Raw genomic sequence first — 13,194 nt, forward strand, 5'->3', positions numbered from 1 at the left:
AAGCCAAAAGGAAAGAGAGGTAGAAGTCGCTTTTTGACCTCTCCTTTTACCAGAATAGACGACAAACAGAGAAGATGTTTGTCTGAAATCTTTTGTAGCTTCTAAATAGAATTTTAGAGCACGGACTACGTCCAAATTGTGTAACAAACGTTCCTTCTTTGAAACTGGATTCGGACACAAAGACGGTACAACTATCTCCTGGTTAATATTTTTGTTAGAAACAACCTTTGGAAGAAAACCAGGCTTAGTACGCAAAACCACCTTATCTGCATGGAACACCAGATAGGGCGGAGAACACTGCAGAGCAGATAACTTGGAAACTCTTCTAGCAGAAGAAATAGCAACCAAAAACAAAACTTTCCAAGATAACAACTTAATATCTATGGAATGTAGAGGTTCAAACGGAACCCCTTGAAGAACTGAAAGAACTAGATTTAAACTCCAGGGAGGAGTCAAAGGTCTGTAAACAGGCTTGATCCTAACCAGAGCCTGAACAAATGCTTGAACATCTGGCACAGCTGCCAGTCGTTTGTGTAGTAAGACAGATAAAGCAGAAATCTGTCCCTTTAGAGAACTCGCAGATAATCCCTTATCCAAACCTTCTTGCAGAAAGGAAAAAATCTTAGGAATTTTTATCTTATTCCATGGGAATCCCTTGGATTCACACCAGCAGATATATCTTTTCCATATTTTATGGTAAATCTTTCTAGTTACCGGTTTTCTGGCCTGAACCAGAGTATCTATCACAGAATCTGAAAACCCACGCTTTGATAGAATCAAGCGTTCAATCTCCAAGCCGTCAGCTGGAGGGAGACCAGATTTGGATGTTCGAATGGACCCTGAACAAGAAGGTCCTGTCTCAAAGGTAGCTTCCATGGTGGAACCGATGACATATTCACCAGGTCTGCATACCAAGTCCTGCGTGGCCACGCAGGAGCTATCAAGATCACCGAGGCCCTCTCCTGTTTGATCCTGGCTACCAGCCTGGGAATGAGAGGAAACGGTGGAAACACATAAGCTAGGTTGAAGGTCCAAGGTGCTACTAGTGCATCCACTAGAGTCGCCTTGGGATCCCTGGATCTGGACCCGTAGCAAGGAACCTTGAAGTTCTGACGAGACGCCATCAGATCCATGTCTGGAATGCCCCATAATTGAGTCAACTGGGCAAAGATCTCCGGGTGGAGTTCCCACTCCCCCGGATGGAATGTCTGATGACTCAGATAATCCGCTTCCCAGTTTTCCACACCTGGGATGTGGATCGCAGATAGATGGCAGGAGTGATCCTCCGCCCATTGTATTATTTTGGTCACTTCTTTCATCGCCAGGGAACTCCTTGTTCCCCCCTGATGATTGATATACGCAACAGTCGTCATGTTGTCTGATTGGAATCTTATGAATCTGGCCTTTGCAAGCTGAGGCCAAGCCCTGAGAGCATTGAATATCGCTCTTAGTTCCAGAATGTTTATCGGGAGAAGAGACTCTTCCCGAGACCATAGTCCCTGAGCTTTCAGGGATTCCCAGACCGTGCCCCAGCCCACTAGACTGGCGTCGGTCGTGACAATGACCCACTCTGGTCTGCGGAAGCTCATTCCCTGGGATAGGTGGTCCAGGGTTAGCCACCAACGGAGTGAATCTCTGGTCTTCTGATCTACTTGAATCACTGGAGACAAGTCTGTATAGTCCCCATTCCACTGTTTCAGCGTGCACAGTTGTAATGGTCTTAGATGAATTTGCGCAAAAGGAACTATGTCCATTGCTGCAACCATCAACCCTACTACTTCCATGCACTGAGCTATGGAAGGACGTGGAACAGAATGAAGAACTTGACAAGCGCTTAGAAGCTTTGACTTTCTGACATCTGTCAGAAAAATCCTCATTTCTAAGGAATCTATTATTGTTCCCAAGAAGGGAACTCTTGTTGACGGAGACAGAGAACTTTTTTCTATGTTCACCTTCCATCCGTGAGATCTGAGAAAGGCCAGAACGATGTCTGTATGAGCCTTTGCTTTTGAAAGGGACGACGCTTGTTTTAGAATGTCGTCCAAGTATGGTACTACTGCAATGCCCCTCGGTCTTAGAACCGCTAGAAGGGACCCGAGTACCTTTGTGAAAATCCTTGGAGCAGTGGCTAATCCGAATGGGAGGGCCACAAACTGGTAATGTTTGTCCAGAAAGGCGAACCTTAGGAACTGATGATGTTCCTTGTGGATAGGAATATGTAGGTACGCATCCTTTAGATCCACGGTAGTCATAAATTGACCTTCCTGGATAGTGGGTAGAATCGTTCGAATGATTTCCATTTTGAACGATGGTACCCTGAGAAATTTGTTTAGGATCTTTAAATCCAGAATTGGTCTGAAGGTTCTCTCTTTTTTGGGAACTACGAACAGATTTAAGTAAAATCCCATTCCTTGTTCCGTCATTGGAACTGGGTGTATCACTCCCATCTTTAACAGGTCTTCTACACAATGTAAGAACGCCTGTCTCTTTATTTGGTTTGAGGATAAGTGAGACATGTGGAACCTTCCCCTTGGGGGTAGTTCCTTGAATTCCAGAAGATAACCCTGAGAAACTATTTCTAGCGTCCAGGGATCCTGAACATCTCTTGCCCAAGCCTGAGCAAAGAGAGAGAGTCTGCCCCCCACTAGATCCCGTCCCGGATCGGGGGCTACTCCTTCATGCTGTTTTGTTAGCGGTAGCAGGCTTCTTGGCCTGCTTACCCTTGTTCCAGCCTTGCATCAGTTTCCAGGCTGGTTTGGACTGTGAGGCATTACCCTCTTGCTTAGAGGATGCAGAATTAGAGGCCGGTCCGTTCCTGAAATTACGAAAGGAACGAAAATTAGACTTATTCTTGGCCTTGAAAGGCCTATCTTGTGGGAGGGGGTGGCCCTTTCCCCCAGTGATGTCTGAGATAATCTCTTTCAATTCTGGTCCAAAGAGAGCTTTACCCTTGAAGGGGATGTTAAGCAATTTTGTCTTGGATGATACATCCGCTGACCAAGACTTTAGCCAAAGCGCTCTGCGCGCCACAATTGCAAACCCTGAATTTTTCGCCGCTAATCTAGCTAATTGCAAAGCGGCATCTAAAATAAAAGAGTTAGCCAACTTAAGTGCGTGAACTCTGTCCATAACCTCCTCATATGGAGTCTCTCTACTGAGCGACTTTTCTAGTTCCTCGAACCAGAACCACGCTGCTGTAGTGACAGGAACAATGCACGAAATGGGTTGTAGAAGGTAACCTTGCTGTACAAAAATCTTTTTAAGCAAACCCTCCAATTTTTTATCCATAGGATCTTTGAAAGCACAATTATCCTCGATAGGAATAGTAGTGCGCTTGTTTAGAGTAGAAACTGCCCCCTCGACCTTAGGGACTGTCTGCCATAAGTCCTTTCTGGGGTCGACCATAGGAAATAATTTCTTAAATATAGGAGGGGGAACAAAAGGTATGCCGGGCTTCTCCCACTCCTTATTCACTATGTCCGCCACCCGCTTGGGTATAGGAAAAGCGTCGGGGTGCACCGGAACCTCTAGGAACTTGTCCATCTTGCATAATTTTTCTGGAATGACCAAGTTGTCACAATTATCCAGAGTAGATAACACCTCCTTAAGCAGTGCGTGGAGGTGCTCTAATTTAAATTTAAATGTCACAACATCAGGTTCAGCCTGTTGAGAAATTTTTCCTGAATCTGAAATTTCCCCATCTGACAAAACCTCCCTCATGGCCCCTTCAGATTGGTGTGAGGGTATGACAGAACAATTATCATCAGCGCCCTCCTGCTCTTCAGTGTTTAAAACAGAGCAATCGCGCTTTCTCTGATATGCAGGTATTTTGGATAAAATATTTGCTATGGAGTTATCCATTACAGCCGTCAATTGTTGCATGGTAATAAGCATTGGCGCGCTAGAAGTACTAGGGGCCTCCTGCGTGGGCAAAACTAGTATAGACACAGAAGGAGATGATGTAGAACCATGTCTACTCCCTTCATCTGATGAATCATCTTGGGCAACTTCATTATCTGTGACAGTACTGTCCTTACATTGTATGGCACAATTATCACACAATTTTGAAGGGGGAGACACATTGACTTTCATACATATAGAACATAGCTTATCTGAAGGCACAGACATGTTAAACAGGCTTAAACTTGTCAATAAAGCACAAAAACCGTTTTAAAACAAAACCGTTACTGTCTCTTTAAATTTTAAACAGAGCACACTTTATTACTGAATATGTGAAAAAATATGAAGGAATTGTTCAAAATTTACCAAACTTTCATCACAGTGTCTTAAAGCATTAAAAGTATTGCACACCAATTTTCAGAGCTTTAACCCTTAAAATAACGAAACCGGAGCCGGTTACAAATTTAACCCCTATACAGTCCCAGCTACAGCCTTTGCTGTGACTTTACCAAGCCCAGAGGGGAATACGATACCAAATGACGCCTTCTAGGAACTTTTCCAACTACTTTCAGGTCCTCACACATGCATCTGCATGTCTTGCTCTCAAAAACAACTGCGCAGTAATGGCGCGAAAATTAGGCTCAGCCTACAAATGGGAAGGCCCTTCCTGACTGGAAAAGGTGTCTAACATAGTGCCTGACGTTAAAAAAAACGTTCCCCAAGTTTATAAGTGCGAATTATCAGCATAAACATGAATAAAATGTCCAAATAAAGCAATCGATTTAGCCCATAAAAGTGTCTACCAGTTTTATAGCCCAACATTGCTAACTGTTTCCCCCAACTGAAGTTACTTCATCTCAACAGTCCTATGTGGAAACAGCAATCGATTTTAGTTACTGTCTGCTAAAATCATCTTCCTCTCACAAACAGAAATCTTCATCTTTTTCTGTTTCAGAGTAAATAGTACATACCAGCACTATTTTAAAATAATAAACTCTTGATAGTAGAATAAAAAAAAAAAAAACTACAACTAAACACCACATACTCTTAACCATCTCCGTGGAGATGTTGCCTGTGCAACGGCAAAGAGAATGACGGGGGTGGGCGGAGCCTAGGAGGGACTATATGGCCAGCTTTGCTGGGACTCTTTGCCATTTCCTGTTGGGGAAGAGATATTCCCGCAAGTAAGGATGACGCCGTGGACCGGACACACCAATGTTGGAGAAAAGATTAGGTTTAGTGTCCCTTTAAGAGTATTTGCCTTTATTTGCTATTTGAAATAGCTATTTTTGTCTGTTGTGTCCCAGCCTAAAATGAAAATATGAGTAACAAATGTTTTCTCGGTAAAACAAAACAAAACTATGTAACTGTAGAAAATAGCACTTATTAATCACCCTGGGGGAGGATAGAAGGGAGAGAGAGATTTTGTATCTGAAATAGCTGATTGAGCTTATTCAAACCCCCCCCAGCTATAATTAGCATTTAAGTACTTAACATAGATAACATTAGCAGGTCTGCTTTACTTGCAGGCTCTACCCATTGTTATGGGCATGTCATAGAGAACAACAGGTAATGGGTTTAATTAGCAAAAATAGCTATTTCAAATACAAAAATAAAAACAAAAGAAAGTTGTTTACAATCGCATGCTCTATCTGAATCATGAAAGAAAAATATTGGGTTTCATGTCCCTATAAGCCTCTTTAGTATTAAAGGCCCAAAGCATTACATTTTCTGTATTATGTGAGCCCCTGGATAGTTTAATATTAAAATATATTTAATGCAGAACTTTAGCGTTGTGTTTTTTTCGGGACATGAAACCCAAAACATTTATTTTGTGATTCAGACAAAGCAAACAGTTAAAAAAAAACGTTTCCAGTTTACTTCTATTATCAAATTCGCTTTATTCCCATGGAATTCTGTGTTGAAGAGATACCTAGGTAGGCACCTGGAGCACTACATTTCAGGAAATAGTGCTGGCAGCTAGTGTTCTTGCGAATGGATAACATTCTTGCAAACCTGCTACCATATAGTGCTCCAGACACATGCACACTCCTGAGCTTACATTCCTGCTTTTCGACATAAGATACCAAGAAAACTAAGAAAGTTTCATGTCCCTTTAAGCGCGCATTAGCACTCCACTGAGTAATACCAGCGCAGCAAAGGGGTTAAATTGCGCAGAAATTGCAGCAAATATATAATATTAACATATACATATATGTATTTACTGGGAACACAAAGTTCCCATAGACTGCAATGTAAAGACACTTTTCAGTGCCGTTTTTTTTTCTAAAACCCCACACCCGCCAACTTTAAAGTCCCATAACTGCCTAGTGCAGTTATTTATTTTTTAAATAATAAACTATAATGTCCTCTATTTTTAGGGCATTTGGGGCACTTTTAGAAAATGAACCAGATGTCAAATCTCTGGTTAATTTTCTGAGCACTAATTGCTACCCCAAGCTCGCTGCAGCAATAACCAGCCACTTGTATTGGCTGGTTATTTATCGCCCGCCCACAAACGGGTGAATTTGACTGTTTGCGTGTGTGCAATAATATAGTGCTCCACTTGTAATCTAGCCCTTTCTCTTCCTTTGCCATTTCTGCCTGCTTCTCCTCTCTGTTTCCTACACCCTCTCTCTCTTCATCTTGCTTTTTCTTCAGTCATCTAGTCCCCCTTCAGTCTTCTCTCCTTCTAAGCCACTTTGTTTCTTCTTTGTCATTATTCCCTTCTCCTCTTTATCTTTTCTATTCTCATCCATATCTTTAATCTCAACATTCTTCTCATTACTTCTCTCTCCTTCTCTCTCCAGTTTAATCTCCATTTTTAATCCTCTCACATTTTATCATAGCCTCCGCCTATCTCCCTTACATTCACCTCTTTCTTCTGGCTTCCTTTTCAAGTTTTCTCAGTGCTGCATGAAAACACACAAAGTTCTATGTAGACACCCCTGGGCAATAGGATCCTCACCACAGGCAATAGGATCCTCGCCACAGGCAATAGGATCCTCGCCCCAGGCAATAGGATCCTCGCCCCAGGCAATAGGATCCTCGCCCCAGGCAATAGGATCCTCGCCCCAGGCAATAGGATCCTCGCTCCAGGCAATAGGATCCTCGCCCCAGGCAATAGGATCCTCGCCCCAGGCAATAGGATCCTCACCCCTGCAGGGCATTTTAAAGGGTTTATATTTTGCATATATTTTTAGATAACTAATAAAGGTATAGCCACTTTTTGTTGTTATAAATTAACTGAAGGAAAAAAACAACATAAAAACCAAATGCCAATGGCATAAACATAGAATATATATTAAGTGATGTTTAATTCTAAAAATAAATGGCTCCAGTGATCTAATGATATTTGTGTGTTAAATGTATTATTATGATAATAATAAAGAATCTTGAACCAAACACATAACATTTCCACTTTAACACCTTTTGCTCTCTGAGAGTTTCTGAAGCAAAGATAATCTCTAGAAAAAAATAAGTAAATCTCTGCAGCACTTACCTTATAAAGGCCAAAAAAGCCCAAGTCTTGCAGAACAGTGAGGGCACGGACTTTGGGGCCTGTGGTAATTTCTCCAGCGACCTGTAAACGAATCTTTACAATCTCCAGTGGATTTGTGAAAATGACTTGCGAGCCTCCTGCCTGCAGGAAAATAGAAAATTCCATCAGCTCTTTAAAAGACATTCTGGAACAACAGCTTACAGAAGATGCATTCTCCGATACACAGAACACTTTCTATACGGCAAACCATTTCTTACCATCAATGAAGCAATATTTTGTCTTAGCTCTTCTTTAAATAAAAACGTAAAAACAATGTTCTCTTTTTCCAAAGAATAAAAACAGCTTTAAATGAACATGAAAAATAATATCTTATAGACACTAAGGGCTTAGAAAATGTAATTTGCTTATTTACCAACCAATACATTCAATCAACTGTTACACTCATTGAGCTCAGCATAAAGAAGTTAGCTGAGCTGCCGTTTCAGGGACACCACCTATTTGTCCCCAAGTTCAGTAATGCTACCATGTTTGCCCATTTCTATGGTGGCTATAGGTAACCAGTATCTGCAGCGCCCAAGTTCTCAAATGGGCTACACTATAATATTAACACTTATAGCAGACCCACAGCAAATGTGGCACTGAGCATGAGTGTAGGACACTGTTTTTCAAACCTGTCCTTAGACTTCCCCAACAGGCCAGGTTTTCCAGATTACCTTGTATGAGAGCAGGTAAAATAACCATGTTTACTAATCAGCTGACTATCACCTGTGCTCCAGTTCAGATATCCTCAAAATGTGTCCTGTTAGGGAGGCCTGTGGACAGGTTTGAAAACCAGTGTAGGAGAATGCCGTGATGAAGTGGGATTGCCGGTATTTATTTAGTGAGGGAAATGGGAAGTTGATTAACGGTTTCAAAGAAAACAACATTGTCCACATGAGAAGAGTCAGGGGCTGGCATTTTATCACCACTGTTCTAGGTCCAGTATAATGTAAATTATTAATGCTATCTATATATCTCACACCAGACCCTAGAAAAACAGGTACAGCGAGTCAAACATCCATGCTAAACATGTACCGGAAAGCTTTCAGCACAATAACCATTGTCATACAGATAATGCTGATCTTGCCTTTACACAAACTGAGCATTTATTATTGAGTGTTTGTTTTTTCTTGTACCTTAAAATGCTTCATTTTTAGAAATGTTAAAATCCAAAATGGCGTCTTTTAATCTACACTATTGGGTGCATTCAAATGTTTTAGTTTCTTTATGTCCATTCAATGTTAAAAATCTGATTTAAAACATTGTGTGGACAAAAGAGAAGCCTCCATTTCATCTTTTAAATGAATAGGTTGGGTTAAGGTTTGCTCAATTAACCATGAACAGAGTGATCCAGCATCCCCATGGTGAAGCTTCAATTCAGGGTAAATGTTCACACTTTGTCTGCTCAAATCAGGTCTATGGGGAGATGATAGTTTGAGTTTCACATCAATTTGGTTTTAAAATTAAGCAAAATCACTTTGAGGTGTTAACAGAAAGTGTGGATAGTTCCGCAAATAAAAACAATATACAATATGGTTACATTCACCTCACTAGAGTGTGCTTTAGACATATGCCAGCTGCTACACAACTGGAAACACATAACTGTGGTTAAACATTAATTATTGTTTATAATTTTCTGTTAGGTGTGCAAAAATAGTATATTATTTTGGAACAAGTGCTGTAACATATGTAAATACATGTTTAGGGCTATCACAGGGAACAAAAAAAATAAAGGTAAATTGAACTCAGTTCAGTCAATTTGAAGGACCACTCAAGTGAAAATGTAACGATTCAGATAGAGCTTGCAGTAAATGCAGTATATGTACACTTTCTGAGGCTCCATATCCTACTGAGCATGTGCAAAAGTGCATAGTATATACATATATGCATTTTGATTGGCTGATGGGTGTCACATGATACAGAGGAAGGAAAATTTGAATTAACTTTCCACTGCTCATTTCAAATTCAAAGAAAGTGCTATCACTGTGTTTTATTATTTGCCAGTTATTCAAGTCTGCTTTATTTAGTGGTCCTTTAAATATTACAATGTTAAACATGATTAAACAGCAAACCGCAGACAAGTAAATCCCATAGGTTTCAACAGAAGGTTTCACAATTAGGATAAAGGGTGGAATATCTCCTACTGAGTATTCATTTTTTATTTTTAATGTTTCATATCATGAAATGCCTAAATAGATTCTGAATAGACAATATACACATTTTTGTCATAATTGTTATAAGTCAATTATGTTAACAAAGCCGTTGAGGTGTCAGGGGAATTAAAATCAGTTGTGTCAATTTAAAAAGGGTTGTAAACTTTCTCAAAAAGGAAAAAAATTGTGAATCACTAAAAAATACAAATGAATGCAAAACTTGAAAAGGTGAACAGGTATAGTGTTTCTGACAGTTTTAAGTATACTGTAAAGTAGGCATGTGCATTCGGGTAATTTGTGATGATCTGAATGTTGAAGGTGGTGAATGCACACAGAACTGAGCTCTTTTCGGAGCCGGATTTCTTCTTGTGGATTTGCACAGATCTAAGTGTGTTGCACTTTCACAAGAAGGAATCTGGCTCCGAAAAAAAGACGACTAGTTTAATTTGTGTGTACAGAAAGTAATACAATAAGGAGACCTGATTTCCCTGCAAGCCCAGACCATTTTAATGGGTTTGTAACAGGAAGGACGGTCCACAGCACTTAGTAAAATAATTAATTTATTAGTAACAAATTTACACGAAAAAGTGACGTTTCGGAGTTACCTCCTTAATCATACCACTCTTTGATGCTGTATCCACTGCTACACATTTTAATGGGTTGTGATTTCTTTTCTTTTTTTTTAAAGAAGCTATTTCACATGTAAAAATAGACCTAAAGAAGCAAGTTCTCATACATTTTATACTCTGCAGTACAAGACGTAATTGGAAACACATTAAGGGAAAAAATTACAATACACTGTCCCTTTAATTTTCCTTTTTTCTTTAATTATTGTTTTCTAAGTAGTAGTTAAGCAGTAAAAAAAAAATCATGAAAAACATTAAGCGAAAACTGCTTAAATTGAAAGTGGAACATGTGGTGTATACTGGCAATTGCCTCTAGGGCACTGTTCAGTAAGCTGTACATTGTATAAAGTTTGTCCTCACCTGGCTTCTGTAGTACAATGCAGCTAGTTACAGACACTCCCCATGGTTTTTCCTTGTTGTATATTACACAGTCAGGAATTGCAGAGAGATCTGCTGCAGTTACATGTGCAGTAATGAAGAAATGCCTGACAGTGACCATCATATGCGAGTCTTTTATAATAAATACCCACTAGTTAAGAGACTGCATGCATGTGTCCTCGGCATAACAGTGGCGACGAGGATTATTTGTTTGCATCATGGTACAAATTGGGATGCAGCAACCTTTCTGCCCAGACTCAGATTCCTGGCCTGCTAGGGTTGAGCTTTTAGAGCAGTACGAAGAAGCAAATAGCATTGCCCTGATAAAAAAAGTAGCTGTTTTCTTAACCACCCTGGGACAATCTGCATACATGACCTGCTGCTTCCAGACAAATCTGCTTCAGATCATTATCACCCCAAGCCTTTAGAAATTGCAGGCAGATTTCAATTTTACAGCCAGCACCAGTCGCCTGATGAGGATATGGGATGCTACACCATTGCTTTGCACAAGCTTGACATCACTTATACCTTGGGGATTATTTTCCAGTTGCCCTCCGTAACATGTTTGTTATGGGCCTGCACAGTGCCACAATACAGAAACGGTTACTAACAGAGGCTGACTTTACCTTTAATAAAGCTATTAATATTGCCACAGCGATGGAACTCGCTGCCAAAAATACCCACATGTGACATGCTCAGACTCACCCCACAACCACAGACATCAAGGAGGAGGTGGTGTTACAGACTACAACATTTTGAACCTTGTGTAGCCCATTGTTTTCGTTGTGGCAATACTATGCATAAAGCTGCCACCTGCAGATATAGGGCCAAACATTTCAGCAGACCGATAAGGGGTTTATTGCGGGTGTTTGCGCTAGACGGTCTTACCGCTGGTATTACAAGTTTAAAGTAAACACGATCGCTTGATGATTACCTAGATTTCAGAGCTCTGTTTAGCGAAACAAAAAAGTTCCACAAAACACATCAAAAATACAAAGTACAGTTACACTCATAATAACACTAATTATTTAAAAAAACTAAATTTATGCTTACCTGATAAATTTCTTTCTTTCCGGACATGGAGAGTCCACAACGTCATTCCAATTACTAGTGGGATATTCAACTCCTGGCCAGCAGGAGGAGGCAAAGAGCACCCCAGCAAAGCTGTTAAGTGTAACTGCCTTACCCATAACCCCCAGTCATTCAGCCTATGGAAATAGAAAAGGAAAAAACACAAGGGTGAAAAGGTGCCTGAGGTTAACTAAAAAAACTGCTGAATTATAATTTAAAAAGAGGACAGGGTCGTGGACTCTCCATGTCGAGAAAGAAAGAAATGCATCAGGTAAGCATACATTTTGTTTTCTTTCCTATGACATGGAGAGTCCACAACCTCATTCCAATTACTAGTGGGAACCAATACCCAAGCTAGAGGACACGGAATGAATAGGGAGGGAGAAAAAAGGCAGGAGGACCTAAACAGAAGGCATCACTGCTTGAAGAACCTTTCTCCCAAAAGAGGAATTTTGGAAGCAAGAATTTTGGATTTTCTGACCTCCGTCAGGAAAATTTTCATGGACAGGGAATCTATTATTGTCCCTAGGAAACATACTTTGGTAGATGGAATTAGAGAACTCTTTTCCAAATTCACTTTCCCCCCATGGAAACGAAGAAAAGACAACAGCATCTCTGTATGAGATTGGGCTAGTTGAAAAGATGAACTAAGATGTCGTATAGATAAGGCGCCACAGCAATTCCCTAGGATCACTGCCAATAATGCCCCCAGAACCTTTGTGAATATTCTGGGAGCCGTGGCCAGACCAAACGGAAGTGCAACAAAATGAAAATGCTTGTCCAAGAAGGCAAACCTCAGAAACGAATGGTGTTTCCTGTGAATGGGAACATGAAGGTATGCGTCCTTCAGCTCTATGGTCGTCATAAACTGACCTTCCTGTACCAAAGGAAGAATGGAACGAATAGTTTCCATCTTGAAGGAAGGAACCCTCAGGAATTTGTTGAGACATTTGAGGTCTAGAATGGGACGGAAAGTTCCCTCCTTTTTGGGAACCACAAATAGATTTGAATATAATCCTAGACCCTGTTCCCTTAGCAGAACTGGAACAATAACTGCCAGGGAGGATAGGTCCTTTATGCAGTTTAAGAAATCCTTCTTTTTTACCTGGTTTGAGGAAAGTCTTGACAGGAGAAATCTTCCCCTTGGAGGGCAAGACTTGAATCCCATTCTGTAACCATGAGATACTATGGATCTGGGACATTGCATATCCAGGCTTGAGGAAAAAGAGAAAGCCTGCCCCCCACTTGAGCCACACTTGAATAGGGGGACGAACCTTCATGCTGATTTAGAGTCAGCAGGTTTCTTGTTCTGCTTTCCCTTGTTCCATGGCTGGCTGGATTTCCAAGTGGAACTGGATTGGTCAGGTTTGGAAGAGGAAGATGAAGACTTGTGTCCCTTAAAGTTACGAAAGTAATGAAAATTATTAGTCCGGCGACCTCTAGGTCTATTCTTCTTGTCCTGAGGTAGGAAAGATCCCTTTCCACCTGTAATCTCTGAAATTATTTCCGCCAGACCAGGTCCAAA

General features: G+C 40.7%; 1 protein-coding gene across 1 annotated transcript in view; it reads right to left on the reverse strand.

The window, feature by feature from the left end:
- SLC25A12 (solute carrier family 25 member 12) overlaps positions 1-13,194 on the reverse strand; it is a 402,930-nt gene that overhangs the window by 49,837 nt on the left and 339,899 nt on the right. The window contains exon 14 of the mRNA XM_053698431.1: positions 7,403-7,543. Coding sequence (XP_053554406.1) covers positions 7,403-7,543 — 141 coding nt within the window. The remainder of the gene's footprint in view (positions 1-7,402; positions 7,544-13,194) is intronic.

This window comes from Bombina bombina, chromosome 1 (genome assembly GCF_027579735.1).
Source record: "Bombina bombina isolate aBomBom1 chromosome 1, aBomBom1.pri, whole genome shotgun sequence".
Classification (NCBI taxonomy): Eukaryota; Metazoa; Chordata; class Amphibia; order Anura; family Bombinatoridae; genus Bombina; species Bombina bombina.